Raw genomic sequence first — 20904 nt, forward strand, 5'->3', positions numbered from 1 at the left:
GTAGATTTCATCTGTCTTCCAAGTGACCTACTGTAGATTATCATGTACATGTCAATAACCAGTCATATTATAATGATCCAATTTACAATTTTACTACAAAAGGGCGGTGAACTTTTTATATTGATATTAATAAAGACTTTAATGAGCCTCACAATAAGTCCAAGCCAAAGAATGTATTACAGATATGCAAGGTAACTGTCTCCTGAATGAAAACCCCTTATTGTGCTAAGCATAATTAAAGGAACATTTTTATCTATGAGTTTAGAAATTTTTACAGAGTCTGTCCCTGTATTCTTAAACCAGTGAGTGAGTGAGTGTCCAAATATATTCAGTACTGCTAAATACAGTTCATGGTAATGGACACTTTGTTCAAAGTCAACAATATTTACAACACATGGTTAAAAAAGTGGGTTGCGATGAATAAAGTGTGATGCCGTCCTCCAGGAAAATACTTAATTATCTGTAAAGCCAGCCACTTTAAGTGGAACTTAAACTAATTAAACCTGTACAGTAAAATTATTATTAAAACTTAGGTAATACTTAGGTCAATACTGGTCACCAGTTTGAAGTTTTACTATATTATTAAATCTGACTGTTTCTTTAATACAAACTAATGAGCTAAGGAAGAAAAGATAAATTCTAATTAGTTTAGAATACAGGAAATAATAATACTGTAGCACTTTAAAAAAAACTTCAGGAACTTCTGAAGTGGCTCATTTAACCATTGAAAACAACAGCTATCTGTGCAGGGTTTTGTTCAATATAAAATTCAGTTTCATTTTGGATTTTATTTTATACTATGTTTCGGTTTAACAAAGGTTATTGTTATTTTGGCAAATGTTTGCTTTTATATTCTATGTTTCAGAACTATATTTATATTTTGTTTTATCAATAATAATTCAGCTTTCATATAGTTCATTTATAAGATTAAGGCCTCTATTTTACAAACTTTACAATACAAGATAAAATCATAGTTGTATGTTCCTGAATAACCAACAGTTTACTACATTCGCTTTACCTTTTAGAAATTACACCAAATAAGGACACATTGCATTCTATAGAGTTCTTTTATTAACCTGAATTCAGTTGGCATGAAACTACTCTACACAAAAGGTACAGCACACATTAAGGTATTCTGGAGCTACATTATACATACACATTGCTGAATAACCTATTTTGGTAAATGTTTTTACTTGTTTTATGGGTCGGTATGAATGGATTAAATGACCTATGGTTTACATGATCAACCGAACTCAAAGCAATAGGATGGAATCCTGGAAAATCCTTTAAATTTTCATGAGAATTAATTTCCATATAATTGTTTCCATTAGTTTCGCAATATTTATTAGAGAAAACCACAAATATTATTACTAGGTCAGTAGTCGCCTACACTGTTCACATACCGCCTACTCATTGTGCATGCCTACGTGATACCTTTATACTGTAGGCCTTAATTGCAGGAGGAATGGTGAAGTGGTATGGTTCTTCTGCATTGTTTTATTTTTTTCTTCTCATTTCTCTGTTAGGCTTACTTCATGGCTATGTTTTGTTAAGAGTGGTGGCAGCAGCAGGCGATCAGGGTGAAAATCCTCCCCATCAGACAAGCATTAAGCCCTGTCATTGGACTCAACTTAAGACCAGGAATAAATATACTCTTGCTCATCCAATCAAAATTATTGTTATTGTAGTTAATTGTTGTTGTAGTTACTTTACTGATATTATCTACCTTCAGCAGGGCCTCTAGGCGGCATAAGTTTAGACCCCTATCACTATCAGAACCCTGCCGGAAAATGTCTGGATCCACCACTGTTCATTAAATTAAAAACAATGAATACATGCACATTGGTCTGAAGAAATGTATGATCATCTTTAGTACTTTCAGGGAGTAAACCTGTACAATAAAAGGACCTCAAATTCTATTTTAAATTATTAAGGAAACAATAGAATTTTTATTTAAAAATTATACATTTTATCTTACTTGCTGGATTACGACATATCCTCTCAGGCTATATTTGCTAATAATTGTCTCAGCCCATTATCCATCGATTTTTCCCGATTAAAAACATTATTAGTTGACAACGTAATCACAATTCACAAATGTAGGTTAATTCTATTCCATTTAAATCAAATGCAAATTAACCAGGTTTTTTTTTTAGGATAATAGACTGTCATGCTTTATATCCTCAACATGTTATGCATCAACATATGACACAAAATTCTCACACAGATTTTTTTATTTGCCCAACAACAAAAATCCAATTTATCTAAAGATGATTAATTTCATAATCAAGAAGAATTTAAACTACAAAATTAAGACACCAAATATGAAAAATGATAGTCAACCAGTGGGTTGTAATTTAAGCTTCACATAAACTAATGTTGTACTGTAGTTTATTAATATGTAGGTCACTATTTCTGGGTTAAATATTCCTTTTTCAAACTACTTCAAATGGGTCTGTGTTCAAATGAAGCAAAATGTCTGATTGAATTTGTTTCCCAAGTACCAACAACCACTGTTTAGTGGTATGATACCAGACTAAGTTAATACTGTACCAGTATGTCTGAATATCATTTTTTCTCTTAAAAAAAAAGGTCATTTTAATTCAACCCACTTTATCCTATGCTTTCCTTTCTTATTCTCCGAGTTAATAATAAATCTAATCTACAGCAGCAAATCTATACATTTTTAAATCAAAATGTGATTCTGTACACCATCAAATAAATGAATCTGTGAAAAACAATGTACAAGCAGTTTAATATTTTTAAGTAATTGGGCATAGAGATTGTTCAAGCATGTGAAGTGATTTCATAATAAGCCACTTATATTCTTTTTTGTTTTGTTGTTGTTTAGCTTTATTTTCATGTACGATTGTTATGTTTTGTCTCACTTGTATTGTTGAATAATGAACGAATAAAAAAAATAAATAAATAAAAAAAAAATAAAAAAATAATAATAATGATGATGATGGTAGACAAACTCAAGCTCCCTGGGGGAGTATTCCATAATGTTACAGCAGCTACATCATCGCATTTTGGCATTTAGACCTACAAGGTACCCAACTCTCCTGGGTGGAGAGAAGCAATTCATCTGTCCAACATTCTTTTTTGTCTATTTCTCCCTTCGACAACTTTTTTGGACCCAGTTAGTTATTATTAATCGTAATATTTATATATAAATATCGTATATTTAATATATATAATTATACCACAGTATCCTTAGTTTATTTGAGTAATTAAAATGCAATTTTTTTTTCTATGATGATCAACTCACCTTCCTTCAAGGAGATCTTTGCGAAGCTGGAGCACAAATTGATACCGTGTGTACTCCTCTTGTAATTTACTTGGATCCGATACAAAAAATTTCACTCGAAAATAAAAGTACATTGGCCCTGTGAAGAAACCGATAAACAAACATCATACCATACTGTTCAATTATCCTGTCAATTAGAAAAGTAAATATAGCACCGAAATTTACCTATTTGGTTAACAAACAATATATTGCTTTAAGCAATCTTAGAAGTATTTAACCTAACATGGGGATTAAATTAGCTGTGTTCTATTGACACATACAAAGAAATGAAAACATGTAATTCTTTATATGCCAGGCATTTATATACTTGCGAGATGTCTGTTAGACCTATTCTAATGTTTGTTCAGACTTCAGCCCTGTTTGGAATGGATTTTTTCTAGTTATTGTGGGGACGCATGGTCTACTACCTGGAAACAAGATGGAATATTTTACAACTTTAGAAAGTAGGGATAATCAGCAGAGGCAAATTTGAAGGGAGGGGGGAAGGGAAGATGACAGAGAAGACCCTTTATCAGTAAAAATTCCTCCTAGGGCCCATAAATTCCTGGATCCGCTACTAATGACATTGGTATTTTAAGACATGAATACTGAATGTCTATATTAATGAAATCCCTAGCCAAGAGATGCTGACATTTGTATACTCATTGTAATTGAACTTCATATACTGTAATCTACTGGTCATTTTATACCAACTGGTAGCTCATCAAATTTGCATGTCACAAGTTACGCACAAACTAGAGAGTCTAAAAGCAGGACATCTATATACCTTGTTTAGAGAACCGGCCAACCGGTGATTTTGAATAAAATACTGTATAAAATTTTATTTTAGGCCAGAAAATGGGGAAAAAAAAAAAAAAGAAAAACAATTTTATACATTTTTATTACACTACTCTAGGCTCCCATTAAATCTAAAAGAAAAAAGACACTGCTATCAGTATTTCTTCCATAAAAATTTAAAGCATTTTTCAACCTCATAATAAATTGTTCAATTCAAATTATTTTATTTTCTTCTCCACCTAGATGGATGATCTAAATGAGAAAACAATTTTTTTTCCGCCTTCCTCTGACAACCTTTAAAAAACATAAGAGTAAGAAAACAAAAATCGTATAGGAAAATGCCAATTCATACTTTTGCACATTCAAACAGCATTTTAGGTTATGATAACTTTAGTTTACTGTGAGCAAATGCTACAATACCAGTTATTTTGGAGTTGAAACTAGGTCAGAGTACACTTCACATCACATAAGGTAATTAAATTTAACTGGATTTCTTTTAGTGTTGAGAGAAATAGGGCTAAAGGTTAATGTGATAAAGTTTAAATTATGTTAGAGAATACAGACAATAAAGAACTAAAAAAAACAATGTGTAGTTTGTATGCAGAGCCCAAAGTGAAACTAACTTTGTGTAGCACTCACTAAACATTCCAACTACAAAACAAAATCTTCAGACTTGAGTAAGACTCAAGAGGTCCGATTGCCTTGATTTTGCATTCTCAGAGTAAAATGAAATGCAAAAAATACCACCCCACGAGATAGGAGGCGCTCTATTAGAATTCAAATAGAATTTGAAACTAAAAAATAGATGCAGCATGCCTTTGATACAAATGCCTTTTACGTTATTCTGAAGGATACCCTCTAGTTCATTGTATTCTTTGAATAAGATTCCACTTCGACAGTCGAAACTATTGCTATTCTATTCTCTTAAATGGCATTCTCAGCTCAAGGCATTTCATATAGCATCTTTGGCATTTTAAAAAAATGGTAATTATTTAAATTTTGTTAGGTGAATTCTACAAAAAAAAACTGTTAATAGATTCAAAATAAAATATAGACAAATATGAGCCTGTATGATTTCTTGTTTTGAAATGCCTTGACTTTCTGACAAGTATGCACTTGAAACTACAAGATGGTTTTTTAGTCTTCTAAATACCAAGGATAAATATGGTATGGGAGAAAAAAATAAAATGGCTGCTTCTTCAAGTGATTATTGTAAATTTTTGTAGCTTTCAAAAAGTGTTACTATCAAGCTCAAAATTGTCCATTGTAGAAAAGGAAAAAGCTACTATGTAAATTTAATCTTTTCCAAAACATCCATGATATTTTAATATGAACAAGTTAACACATTATTATTATTAATAATGATAATGGACTTCACCATGTTATTGGTAAACTACTTTTCAGATTGGATAATTATTATTATTTCTAAATTACATTGGATAATATTAGTGGTCACACATTTACTATCACACCTTTTACTAAAACAATAATCTTTATTGCTTACCTTTAACTTGTTTTCTAATTGACTTTGTTGGGTCTAACCATCTTTTGTTATCTAATGTGTTATCGCTGTCTATAAATTTCAACCCAAAATAATCACACTCTATCAGATCTAAGTATCGGAATGCTTCTTCCAGGAGAAACTGTCCTTTGGCGCGCCTCTGTTAAGAATAAAAAGAAGGTATTCAAGATTTAAAGCAAAATTTATATAGAGAAAAAATAACTGGTGAAAGAAAAATCAAAGTATTATAACCAACAAGCAGTCAAACAAAAGATTTTTAATATCTTAGCAATAGCAATTACCTAATAATGTTCAATAAAATAGTCCCTAATAGACTTTTAATGAATATCCCCATTCCTATTATTTTGTTAGATATATAAACTTAAACCAACAATTGCATCATCCCATTCCACATCATTTTATTATCAGTATTCATGCCACACATCTCTACTACATTATCCTCACACTACCTCTCTCTCTCTCTCCCCCGTGCTACACATACCTCCCCATCTCCTTCTGCAAGCCTGAAATCAAATACAGTGCATGCACTGATTGGTTACTATAGCAACCAGATGTGGAAGCTCATTTATCTGCACTTCCACAAGATTGCAGGTGGCAGAAATGATAACAAATGAGCAGAGAAAACGTGATAGTATTCATTAATTTGAACAACAACTCTTTATATCCTCCTATCGCTCCTCTTCACCCCTCTGTTTCTTTTGTCCTCACCCCTCTCTGCATCTTTTGTCCTGTCTCCTCTTACTCAAGGGATTAAGGACTTAACTAATAGTGGCAAGATGACCTTTTCAGTTGTATCTTGAGTACAGTCATACTGATTATCATACTGTGTTATTGCTTCTTTAGTCTGTCTCCCTGTCACTGCACATCTTTGGAGCCTCAAGAAACGACATTTTCTTCAAAGATGCAAACATGGATTTTCAAATCCCAGTGTCCTAGGTTCAAATCCTATAAATTCCAAATAAAAAATAACTACCCTCCCCTAAAATCTCACAAGACAAAATTCCTAGCATAAGGCCTTGTTCACACTATCAAATTTTCATTGACAAAAAACTATTGTATGCCCATATATAGTCATGTTGTACCTATATATGGTCATGATGTGATGTCATCATTACCATATTTAGGCATGTCACTGGTTTTTGTCAAATAAAATTTGATAGTCTGGATAGAGCTTAAGGCTATGTGCTATAAATTGTAAAATAAATTTTGATAGTAAAACTTTATATTTATCTTGGTGATTTGGTGATGAGGCGAGTAGGACTATAGGAGTTTAAGATGGGTGTTCCTCTTTTTCCATCCATGTTTGATAAATGGTAACCACTGGATTTAAATTCAGGTTTCAAACTTAGTTAAAGCTTAGGTTTGGGCTCATTTTTGAAAAAAAATCCAACTCTAGATTTTCAAAATTTTGGGTCGATCAGGATTTTGTTTTTTGTGGCTACTAATTACAAAGTATATGGTTCAACTTATTGCTTTCTTTCAAAAGTTATTTAATATTAAATTATAATAAATAATCCAAGTTTTTATATTTGGCTATCTTAGACAAATGATCTAACAAAATGACCTTGAAAGCAACAGTACACGCCACATTTCTGAGTAATCTAAAAGTGGAAAGGAAGGGGAACAGGTGGACACAGGTAGCAACAGGTTGATACAACTCTGTACTTTGTCACTTTGACAGTTAGCAAAACAGTCAGACAATTTATCAGCTCCCATATTTTTTACATAAACCCGAAACATACAAGCTATTAATTTGCACAGAGAATTTTCATTGGTCAATACGGTATTTTTGCTAATTATTTAAAGGAAGTACTGACGTGCCAAGCAGTCTGTATTGCGTTATTACTGTAGTTCATAACTAGTGTAAATGAGCTAAGTTTCCGAAAAATAGCAAGACCTCACTAAGTGCAACATCGCAGAATTTAAATTAAATATTCCGATTTGTAATACTACTAGACATGTGAGTAATGTGTACACTAACACAAAAAACAGTGTCAGAAAAACTTTGGTGTCTGAAAGAATGTCCTTTTTTAGGGTAAATATTATAGTTTATCCAAGATAAACATACTAATAAAAAGCCAAATAATATAACATTTAATATTTTTAATAAATGTTGGAAGTAGTTTGGAACAGCAGGAAGGGTTTGGATTCCCAGCCTCAAAGAGGGGTTTCAATCTCTCACTGTGCACTTTGCTTGTAGCCTTGAGCAAGGCACTTTCTCTGTTTTGCTTCTCTCTACCTGGGAGTATAAATGGGTACCTGGTGGGGTTGCCTACTCCTGCACCAATATGGCAGCAACACATACTGTAAGCATGTGGACACAATGACCAGGAACAACACAGAGAAATTTTAGGGATTGATGTAATTTTTTATGACATATGAGTAATTCAATATAATTATACTTAGGCAGATCAATATAAATGAGCCCAATACACTCTACTCCACCAATCACAGGATAGCCCACTCAGGATATTTACACTTTCAACAGACAAGAGGATTAATAATTTAATGGTTTATATTTGAAAGTTTTTTCTGATGTTTACCAACCTCAATCTCAAACGTATGTTCCGTATCATCCAAGAATGTTATTATACAGCGCATCTTGCGCTCCTGCTGTTCTCGTGCTACCTCATTGGCGCGTACATTGTAAGATCCGCTAGATGTTCGGAAACGCCTAGACATCTCGCCAACAAAGATATCTGACAAATCACCCGCTTAATCCTAAAAAAACAATACATCAGAATAAAAATTAGGTTTTCACTGGTACCAACTTAGTGGACAGACAATGAATGAGAGTGCTACAATGAAAGTATATCATACCAGGGGTCAAAGATATGGAATAACATTCCACAAGCACTAAGGTCTCTGAACTCAGTAAGCAATTTTAAAAAAGTTTTTAAGCAACAATTATTGAATAAGTACTGATTGTCATCATTTGTGTATGTATGTGTATATGTATATATATATGTATGTATATATATTATAATCACCAATCCGCTACTTAATTAACTTTATCGATTTATTGATTCACTTAATTGAAATATTTCTATAACATTCGTGTATATTATTATTATTACTTTATTATTTTTTTAATTATTATTGATGTATTGTTATTGTTGTTATTATCATTATTATTATTATTATTATTATTACAGTATTATTATTATTATTGTTATTCTTATTATTATTTGGGCTACATGCTTAAAGTTCTTCTTGTTATGTTAGCCTTTTTCCAATTCCTTTGGTTTTGATTTTCAATGTTTACTACTTATCTGTTGTAAATTCTTTGAATTGGAAATAAAATGATTGATTGATTGATTGATTGAAAGCCTAGATTACAATGAATGAAGATATCAGAGCTACAGTACAGACAACATTTTTTGCGACCACTGTTATTACACGTCAATCTCCACGAATTTCATTCAATCTTAAAGGAAATAAAAAGACAGAGCAATAATAATATTCTTAAGTAATTCACTAAAAACATTTTCAAAATTTTTTAATTGAAAAATGTTATTTATTTAGTCAAGTTACATGTACTCCATATTAATTAATCTTTATTTTGATTAAGATACTGTAGTAAACTTGTAACTGTACTTTTGAATTCTTATGCTTTCAGTTTCATACTTATCTTTTCAGTTGTATAGCACTTAATGGTGTTTTCATTATGAAATTTACATCTTAAAATAAGAATTGATTTTGGTTTTCATTCACACTAAGTTTTTATTCATAAATAATATTACAGAAAATTAAAATAATACTAGATTCAATAATTAGCAATTATTATTGCCCTTTTCACTACGGTACTAAGTTTGCTATTCCTGTTTTGTTATTGTGTTTTTCCCACACCTTTAAAACCTTTGTAGTTATACCTTTACAAGTTTCATGTTAAGAAAAAACAAGGCACCTCTTTACATAGTTCAAAATTGGTTTGATAACAAAATTCAAAATTTCTCACAAGGCACCTCCAAATCCAAGGCATTGTCGTGACCCACTTTTTAACAATGAATTGTTTGAAAGCAATATATTTTACAGGTTGAACATATTGAATACAGCTTTTCAAACAAGCAAAAACACTAATAGGATTTTAACTCAACATTGTAACTAGTTTCCTATGGCATCAACCCTTAGTCATTTAAAAAAAATATACAGTTCATAATCCAATTCAAGACCATGGCTGTCTCTTATTACTGCGTTCTTTGAAAAAGTGGTCTCGAATAAATTAGAGTGGTCTGGGAGTTAGAGGGGTCTTGAATCAATTGGTAGTTGCATTGTACCATCTTTGATGCTAAATAAACTTCATTAAAGGTCACTACAATATATCTACTGTCATATTATTTACTCAATACAGTTTTCAAGTTAAGATTGGAAAAATATATTTGAGTGCATCACAACAATAAATTGAGTAAATTATGTTAGATTGAGTAAATGCATCAAGATACTATAAGAAACTCAATCAATATTGATATCAAATTCTGATCTGATATAATTAACAAGTTATAATGGAAATAGTAAACAGTTTATATAGGCAGATATTCTACCATTTATTTGTATCAAATTAAATTACATCAAATATCTAATCTATGAGGTTGACCTTCAAATAAAGTTACAAATTCTTTGACAATTCATGTAGTACACAAAAAATGTCTTCTTTCCAGTGTTTTATCAGTAGAAGTACTATGTGTGCATTTGCTAAGGCTAATTAAAATTAACTTTAATACAGTAATAATGACAATAAAATAATATTAAATAAGGATGGGATCAAAATGATTAACTTCTGCTTCATGAATTATCCATCATTACATGATGGATACTAATTCAAAGTACACATTGTTAAGATGGGACAATTTATTTTGTCTCATCCATTTTGACCAGCATGCAATATCAGAAAGAGTAGAGTAAATCTGTTTTAAGGTAAAGTTGTCACAAACCAAATTTTACTATGTAATATTCAATTGGTTATCTATTGTACCACAGACTCGCACCCCGATCTATAAACCAAAGCCTTACATGTACAGTAGGCCTATTTCTTAGAATGTATTGTAATGACTCATTTGAAACAACCATCAATTAACTAAGACATTTTAATGCAAAAAATGACTTCTTTATAGCAATTAAACAAATGAATACAGGAGATGCCTCTAGTTTAGTGTCTTAAATTTCAAACTGTGAATTATCTTTGCCTGTTGTCATGACAGCAGGTCAGAGTTCAGTGCTAGTTTCCTAAAGCTCTGAGGACAAATACAGTACAGTTACAATTTCATATTGCTTAGAATCTTAGAAACAGTCTACTTATGAAATATTGATTATGATACTATATCTCAGAAAATTGTCACTTAGTCAGCCACAGCAAATATCATGACCAACACATAATTTATTACTTATTCTACTTTTCTTGAATTTGTCACAAAATATACTATCTTGAGCATGCTACCATTACGAAAGTCGATTTTTTTAAATAAACATTTTTTAACTTCTTAATAATTTTTTTCCATTTTTAAATGGACACATTTGAATAAACATTTGAATACATAACTCTGAGATAGTGGCACATGTCAATGGACTATGGATTGAGGGAAAAAAATACAATAACCTATGATTACAATAACCTATGATTACAACAACTAAAAAGGTCCACTAATTAATCTAAAAAAAAAGGAAGTATAATAAGCCATCGTGTTGAGATTCAATATTTCGACATTAATTATGTTCATCATCAGGAATGACAAATAATGGATATTTACAAGATGTACAATAAATACCAAAAGTGTCTAACTAATCAAAACATTACCTCTAGTACTGTAGGTAGCATAGCTGTGATTTAAACTAAAGATCAAAATATTCTTACTCTACTGATCAAAGCTACCTACAAAAACAAAGGAATCTCCTATAATTTCAATACACGTATACACTTACACATAAAAATTAGAAAATAGAATATATTTAATTATATATAGCATTAAGATTTCTCCATTTCCAATTTGCATCTATGTAAAGGTCAATGTCAAGAAATATATCTACTGTAGACTCCCACAGACAATGAAATGAATTATGAAACTGCAAGCACACAAATGTTTTTAATAGGCTACAACATATATTCATTTATATACACTGAAATTTTAAATACCTGTACTGTATACATGTAAACTTAAAACTACAAGATGGCTTATTTTCACTTCAGACAATATTTAATGGTCAGATGAAGACATCTGTTCTTATGAAAAACACATTCAATGGATGATATTTATACCATAAGATTACATCATGCACCCACAATAGAAGCCAGTTTCTTTGGCGTACCATTAATATGAAAGTGAATGTGGTGCGGCAGTAAGGATACTACAGTATGATAACTATTAAAATGATCATAAGTTTTAGCCTGATGCTAGTCACATGCTTCTACCCCTTGAGCAAAACAATCTACATTTTGTCACTCTCTAGCTAAGATTCTAAAATGGAATCACTTTTACAGATCAATGTTTTTCAAAACTAAATTAATGCTATAAGTTTACCAAATATAGTATAGAACCTGCTGTCATGCTCCATAAAAATATCAAGATTACTGAAGTAGTGTAAAAATCTTGGTTTACAGTATTAAAGAATCTTACCCACAACCTTTACCGTAATTAAAAGGAAACTATCTAAACCAATTGCTTGGAGTACCTGTTCTTTGCCATTTAGTACATTTAAAAGGAAATATGAGACTGCTCTGTCTTGGAAAACATTAAGGAAATGCCAACAATTAACAGGAAGCTTTAATTGTACTTTAACAGTACTTATCCAAATACAGTTCCGGGCTCCGTGACAATGTCCCGATAATGAATGACAACGCCACTATACACTGTGGTATAAAAAAAAACATGAAGAAAATAGTCTGTAATACTATGTGTAGAAATGATGAATTGGTTCCGTCAGTTGAAGAAAAAACATTTTGTTTACTAAACAATATTTGGGTTAAAATTCTACGAAATTGAGTTATATTGTCTACTTACTACTAGGTACTGTGGTATAAGACAACACTTTACAGCATTCCCTTCATGACTAATCAAACACAATAAAAAATAAACAGGAATGAAAAGAAAGAGGAGGAAAGCACTATTGAAATCAACCTAAACTATGTATATGCTGATGTAGTTGCTGCTAGACAATACTATAGAATTAGGTAAAAGTTGGTGTTTTCAATTTTTAGAGAGAGAAAATCTACAGTATTCTCCAAAAGAAAATAATAAATTAATCTGGCACCAAATGTCTTTAATAAATAAAACCAGTACAAATATTTGCATTCTCAGTTTCTTTTTAGTCTATTATTCTAACAACTTTTAAATTGGAAATCAATCAAATCAAAATATTATTGATCATCAGAACTTTCATAACTCAGTATCCCAATTACGCTATAATAATGTAACTATAAACTGTAACTGTCATTCCCTACGTCCACTACCATACCATTCAAATGTACAAATACTTATCTGGTGTCTCTTCTCAAATCTCTAGTCAGCTAGTCTTTTTCTGAATCTCATCATTACTGTATTTAGACCCAATAAATTTTTTATTAGCTTATCCTCACGCGCATGTCTTCTATGGTGCTGAAAAAAACATTTTTTTTTTCTATTTGAAAAAAAAAAAACAATTTTCGAAAAACATTTTTTTTTTCATTTATAAAAAAATTAAGGTGAGAGTAAGTAGTGGATTTAATGGATTTAGGCAAGGAAAGCCAATACTTTGGTCCATAATAAAAGACAGTGTTTTGCCTTTTAGAAAGTCTGGAATATGGTAAATGAAATGAAGAAGCCTGACGCTGGTGATAGGAATGGATGTTTGAATTAAGAGTAAACTGAACTGCGAGGGCAGGTGGAACCCTCCCACAATTTAATTTAAACATAAAAATCCCAACATTAAAATCAAAAAGGTCTTGAATCTATCAATGTACCAGCAAACAACCCAAGGGTGATATTTGGCTTTAGCAAAATAAAAAATTTAAAAAAAAAAGCCTCACTCCCTCATCACTTTTCCAGCCTATAAATAGATAAACTAATAATATTTTTTAAATGGCCTTAACACATTCCACCATATCTGCCCTACTTTTTTGGAACCAATTCCTATGTGAGGCCATAATGTGCATCAGTCTGTGTGTAACTGCATTCTGTTATTAATGGTATTGTGTTAATATTCAGGCCAATCGCTGGTGGTTTGATGCTAATGGTGTATATAGTACATAGTATAATAAAATCAAGTGTTAATATTTCATCTTCATTCACTCTAACGTGTCATTGTCATCATCAAAGTAATTATAATATCATCATCATCATATATATTCATTGGAATTACGCTATTATGACAAAAACATCAAGAAGATGCAAGAAAGCCAAGTTGGACTTCAATAAACTTTCTACAGAACTGTACAAAGTTTGGTATTTACCCCGCAAATTTCATATATTTTATATTTTACTTTATATAATCAAACTGATTGTCATTTTTATTATTATCGTTAACATTTACAATTTTATATTCATAACTATCAACTTTATAAAAGTATTTATCATCATTCTTACCACCATCTTTATTATCTAGTGTAGAAACTTCTGTTATCACTTTTAAACTGGAATATATTATACTATGAATTAACAAAGATGTTCGCATTCTTCAATGACCAACTGTCCACTTTTGCATGGAATTCTAATACACACCTAGTAGTACTTAATTTAATTTTATCTAGAACAGATTTTGTCCCAATTGGTTTTCAGTTAACCTAGTTCTACTTTCAGGAGAAAGTTTCAATTCTAATCAATGAAGCGTTGTACAATTTGAGGTTTATTCATAGCCACAGAATGAAATACTGTGAGAGTGTTACAGTACTGGACTTCAATGGTAGCACTGTTGATGCCGCTTGCTGTTGGTTTTGCTAATACACACTAATATTGATTAGTGAATCATGATTAGTACATCAGATCATATTACTAGGTATCTGAAACTCACAATTTTGCGTTGTCTTTCTCTACAGTACCTAAATGGAGAATCGGTGATATAAGTGATGAAATTAGGATAGGCATTGTAATGGAGAAGAAAAAAAAAATAAGGTAGAATGGAAGGATAGGAGGAAAAGGAACAGAGGTATGTACTCACTAAAAAAGAAAGAGAAATAAAATAACAAAAATGGGAAGATAAAGAATGAAAGTAAAAATAGAAGAGTAAAAAAGAGAAGAGTATAGGTAGACAAGCTGAAAGAAGGATAGAAAGTAAATTGATTCAAAGAGAAAAAGAAGAATGAAAGTGGGAAGGATAAGAAATCAGAGTGAAGAACATAAGACAAAGAAAAAGAAGGATGGAAAGAAAAAGTGGGACTAGTAAGATAAAGAAGAATGAGAATCAAAGAAAATAAGAGAGAAAAAGAAAAAAAATAGAATAAAGAATAGAAAAATTACTGTGAAAGAAAATAGAAAAAAGAACTTGAGTAGAGGAATGAAAAGAAAGAAAATATGAGGCACGAGAAAGGTACTGTAGAGGGGAAAGGAAGAGGAAAATACTATTGCACTATGCACACAATTGCACTATGTTTATGGTCATGGAGGAATAAGTTTAATGATGATGCAGTTGCTGCTAGACAAATATAGATCAGTAAATCAGGTCACATACAATTAGGTAATAGTTTGTGTTCTCTTCAATCTATGAAGAGAGAGAGAGAAAAATCTATATTACAGTACTTTCCAAAGGAAGATAATAAATCTGGCACCAAATGTCTTAAACAATAAAATCAAATGCAAATATTTGCATTCTCGGTTTCTTTTTACTTTTAGTCTACTATTAACAACTTTTAAATTGGAAATCAAAATAGTTTCTGATATTATCATCAGTGTGCATGGCTGGCCACAACTTGTTGCTTATTCATGGACATGTTTTCAATTGTTAAAGTTTAAATAGTAGCTCTTCCGTATTTACACACCACTGATTCCTTCCTTTTGTATCCCAATCAAAACAGGGTCATTATATTGCAGCTTTAAAATACCACTAGTTTCCGTTTTCCCTCCTTTAATATATTGGAATGAAAAAACAGGCTTACACATATAATCCTAATTTTATTCGTCTTTTAAGTTGAAGATTCTTCTGATACAATAGAAATAGTAATGCTGATATTTACTGTGGAGCGTTATTATTGTAGAAATTACTGTTATTAAGTCGTAGGTGAGTCATACTCATTGTGTGTATTAGAATGTAAGGTTATTCCATCTCTACATCTGTATTCTCATCTTGTTTTGGATCCCACTTCAATGGAGTGAGGTTGATCTGTATTTTATTCATAACACTTGATTTGCATTTGTTGCCTCTGCAATTACTGCATTTTTCTCGAACACTGATTAAAGTATTAGTAGTTTAACTATTATTACCAAATTTCAATACAAATAGCTATGCTTATGCTTCAATGCACTTTCAATGAAAATAATAAAATTTTAAGTTACAAAAATTATTAAAATACTATTAAACTACTATTAATTATCCCAATAAATTTCACGCAATTTTTTGATAAACAAACAAAATAGAAACAAAACATGATGGATACTACCTCACCAAATGTTATAAATTTATTCTATCATTATCATAACATTTTCTTTATAAAAAAAAGAAAAATTAAGTTTAAATTTACAAACAATAATTTGACTATTTAATAAGTAATTGCTACCAAAAAAATATCTGCAACTGAGATAATAAAATGCAATATATTTCACCATTCATAATTGTAGACGCCATCTACAGTAACTACTGTATAGTACACTACAGGAATGTTAATAAAAAAATTAGCTTTAATATTTTATAGATATGTTAAATCAGCCTTGATCTTTGAGAAACGAGCACCATAAATTACTATGGAAACAAAGCATCTAGCATATTCCTCTTAAAAAATTATTAATAGCAATAGAAGGATCAGTTATTTTAATAGTTTATTTTTCATGAAATTTTCTGATTGGCTCATTATGTAAGTTCATATTTGTAGTTCTTACGGTTTTTAATGTCATCTTGGATTTTTATTCATTATATATATGTGTGTATGTGCGTACATGTATGTAAGTATACAGTATGTGTGTGTTTGTGTGTATGCATATATATATATATATATATATTCTTTTATTTTACTTATTTTTATTTACTTTTATTTATTTATTTTTATTATTATTATATTTTTATTTTAAAATGTTATATAAATTATTGCATGCTATTTAATTTTTAATGATGCTGTTAGGAGAGCCACTTGATAGATTTTAAATTTTTTGGCAATCCTTGGAAGGCAGCATCATGTTTTGTTATATTTTTCCTGAAATTAATTTTGAATTTGAATTTGAATCCCTATGAGAAGATTTTTCAGAAAAAAATTGAAAATAACAATAAAAAGTAAAAACTTTACTTGTAAGAGTAAATCCAGTTGGAGGAGTGATGGATACCTAATAGAATGATAGAAATGAACAGTCTTGCTTTTTGTGAGGTTGAAGGATCAATGAAGTTGGCTCTATTTAGTAAAGCCTATGAAAAATGATGCTGTAGGTCTGATTGATATCAATGATTGATACTGTTGGTTATCTCCCAGAGAAATGGAATACAGCTTATAAATTAGTTAGAACACCGCGTCTGCGTTTAACTCACACATACCCGACGCAACAAATCGCGTCGGGCTGCATCGTACGACGCTGTCTGAGTTGGCCTTAACTGGATCCACCAGTGATGACTCAAGTAATAGACTGGAGTAAAATACCCAGTGAGCACAATATCACTAGTAATAATTACAATCACATACTGTAAATATGGCTCAATGATTCATTCATCTAATTATTCTCACTAAATACATAATATTATGAAATATTAATCACAAGAACTGAATAATGCAAATATTTTCTTCATCATTGATTACATCATAATGAACATTGGCAGAGTACTACTGACTGGAATCAAATTAGTTAATAACTCAAACAATATGAACTAACAGACACAAAGACTCCCTTGTTCTCGTCTATCGAGCTGTTTATAATCACAGGAAAATCAAACATTTTAACTCCGTCTCACAGCGCACATGTTACGCATACAGTAGGTGTAGAAAATTATGGACGAAGCACTTACCGTTTACAGTGTTCTTCAGTGTCAATAAAATAGAGGGCAATAAACTACATCATTTAATTCAATCTGACATTAACAAATTTACCTCCAACATTATACCAAAACATTACCATTCTTTCATAATGGTTTGTTTTGTAAATCATGTACAAAAAGTCAAACAAACTTGTCTTGCTATTGAAACTGCATCACTCTCTTAGCATCTACAAACACCTTTCATTATGCAGCTCACCAATTACAAATAAGCAATTTGGCATTTGTTCTCACATATACAATAGAAAGAACAAAACTTAAAATTGAAACTCTCACAAAATTCGCTGAAATCTTGATTAATTTTAGGAAGTCATAGAATCTATTGACGCCAAAAGATGAGATATAAAGTAGATTTTATTCTATGATTTTTGTGTCTACTGCCGGGGAGGGGGGGCAGTAGACACTTTGTTGTTAACAGTTGACCTTGTAAGAGTAAATCCGGTGGAGGATTGATGGGATGGGTCATGAGCTAAAGACAAAAATGAGTAAGTTTAAGATACCATGCTAAATCAGACCTGTCCTAAAGCCCAATCACACTTAAGAGTTATGTTGGCACAGGGCCGTCCCAGGGTTGGCAATTTTTTAAGTGTGAACAATTAATAAATGTTAAGCCGGCCCTGAGCCGACCTAAATTTAATCCGACTTTTGGGACCTGGGCTGACCCAACTTCATATCTGAATGTAAGCCGAACCTGAGTCGGCCCAAGTTCGCTTTGATTGCGGTCGATTTTGACATCTTATCTACCATAACATTCATCTGCAGTCACTTGCCCGAAAAAAACCCCATTGAGAAATAAATTGTTAACGAAACTGTAAAGTAAATTGTATTCAGTTGAACTACAGTTTTTGAATAAAAGTTGTTATATAAGGATTCCAAGCCTAACTCATTATAGTACTCACAGCCTCCATGCGGAGCATGCAACATCACGCACCACTCTCTGTAAACATAATATATATATATACACACATACATACATATATATATATACATACAAATATATACATATATACATATACACATATATACACACATGTATATATATATATACATTTATATATATATATACACATATATACTATACATACATGCATACATGAGAAGGAACAGAGAAATACCACATGATACACAGCATACGCATGGGCAGTTTGGCAGTTGACATACTGTAATTAAATTAAATATAGTTATAAGATAAATGTGTGCGAGTGTATGAATGAAAGTTGTCTCACCAGTAAGGCCTTTTGATTAATACATATATTTCCAGGACCACAATGAAAAACATTTCTTTAAAATGATTGTGTCATCCTGGCTAAAGATATTAGTAAATAAATAAATACTGCGACTTTCTTTTCTGCAGTTGAATTCCAATAAATAAAAAAAAAAATTACGAGCTCAAGAAAACTAGTTTTTTTACAGCACACATTAATGTGTATAGCGGTATCATTCTTTCTGTGAACGTCAACTTCCACCAACCAAATGCGTTTTGTGTCAATGTTCATGAAACTACTCATGTGACACAGATGACCAAAAAAAAATTGTTTGTTATTGTTATGAGCGAAGCGGGTTCTGAAAGGAATAACAAGTGTCAAAAATTGTTTGTGAAGGAACCTAATTATTATTGCCAAATCGATGCTCGATGTTACTAACTATATTCACAATCTGTGTCTATAGACGCCAAACAGTGACAGCAACCTTTAGTCTTACATGCTTAGACACGATAAAACGTCAGGTAGGACAAAACATCACACCTATGACATTTCCCTGACGCAAATTCCTATCTTTATAGCCCTTGCAATACCCGCTACTAATAGGTGATTGGATTCATCACTAGTCACCAAGCGCAAGCTCAGTGGTCTAGTGGTTAAGACATCAAGCTAGATACCTGGAAGTTGTAGGTTCAATTCCCACCCGAATCACTTGCAAAATTTTTCACTATTATTTGGGGAACGTACTGAGTATTCAGTACGATGACATGTCAGGTAGGGCAAAACATCACTCCTATGACAACATAAATTCATATCCTTATAATAAATTTTTTATTACATTTATGGTTGAGGTTTTGGTCCTTGAGCATGACAGCTTGGGAGAGGTCTCAAATAAATGTTGAAATTTCGGTTTGAATCTTCTTCAGGTTGGCTTTTATTTATTCTGTATTTCTAACAGCTTTATGTATAGGACTAAACTCACTCAGGCATTGGTTTTTAACTTCAAAAATTATAATAACGTCCAACATACTCTACTCATTATGGGGGCTGATGTCCACGACTAGCAAAAGTGGTCGGGCGTTGCTAAAAACCTTTCGAAAGTGGTCCAGGGGACGTAGCCCACCGACCCCGAAAATATGACAATTTAGAGGTTTCAAAGGCTCTTTTAATCGATTCTAGAGTTAAGAGGAGGGGACTGTAGCCCTGCCTGTAGGGGCCCCCCCACCCATGTAGCGCCACCACTGGTGCTCTCTAACATTCAGTGAATGTCTGCCTTCAGCCAGGCTCACACTACATCTAACCCATCTATGTTCTGTGTGTACATTTAACGACACAAGGCTGTTTGTTGGGAACGTTCTGAGCGGAATATCATCGAAAAATGACTTCTTGTGTGTGACCATGGAGGTATTATTGAGAAGGAGATCACTCGGCAACAGATCCCTTTGATGTGACAAACCTATGTGTTCCCCGCTTTTGGATCGCGCGCGGGCGTATTACCCTGTAATTCACATTTTTTCGTTAGCAACAACTTGGCAACGACATGCATTTATACGCTTCCAGCTGAGCAGTTGTGCAATAAAACGTTTGATTTTAACCCATTAAATATCTTTATAATGAACAATGTTCCCCTGATTAGATTTTTTCGGGCTTTTGGTACGCTATTATTGGTATATTTCAGGAACGGATTCCGTAAAATATTTATGTTAAAATTACTCCTGTGTTCACTATAATTTTGTCTAAAGATTGACTGGTTCGACTATAAAGCTAAGTCAGCGTAAAACTGAAAAATACTCAGATTTTGGATTCATTTTTCGAATAGTTAACCCTCGTTAACCCTAAAATGACTTAGTTTATTATAATCCTTAATCATTTATTAATTAATATATGTTAAAATTAGAATTGGCGAATTTTGGCCAATTTATGAAAATTGAAGTTGAAATATACTATACTTTTATAGGTAATGT

At 31.6% G+C, this 20904-nt stretch overlaps 1 protein-coding gene across 5 annotated transcripts in view; it reads right to left on the reverse strand.

Annotated features, from left to right (window-relative positions):
• The window catches only part of LOC117125366 (tyrosine-protein phosphatase non-receptor type 4-like), a 99711-nt gene that overhangs the window by 51922 nt on the left and 26885 nt on the right, over nt 1-20904 (reverse strand). For all 5 annotated transcript variants that reach the window (XM_033271869.1, XM_033271895.1, XM_033271877.1 and 2 more), the window contains exons 3-5: nt 8157-8330; nt 5592-5748; nt 3272-3389 (exon numbers count right to left, since the gene is read on the reverse strand). In XM_033271869.1, coding sequence (XP_033127760.1) covers nt 3272-3389; nt 5592-5748; nt 8157-8291 — 410 coding nt within the window. In that variant the 5' untranslated portion in view covers nt 8292-8330. The remainder of the gene's footprint in view (nt 1-3271; nt 3390-5591; nt 5749-8156; nt 8331-20904) is intronic.

The sequence above is a fragment of the Anneissia japonica genome, unplaced genomic scaffold, assembly GCF_011630105.1.
Source record: "Anneissia japonica isolate Jap-2015-1 unplaced genomic scaffold, ASM1163010v1 scaffold466_len1169948_cov191, whole genome shotgun sequence".
NCBI lineage: Eukaryota > Metazoa > Echinodermata > Crinoidea > Comatulida > Comatulidae > Anneissia > Anneissia japonica.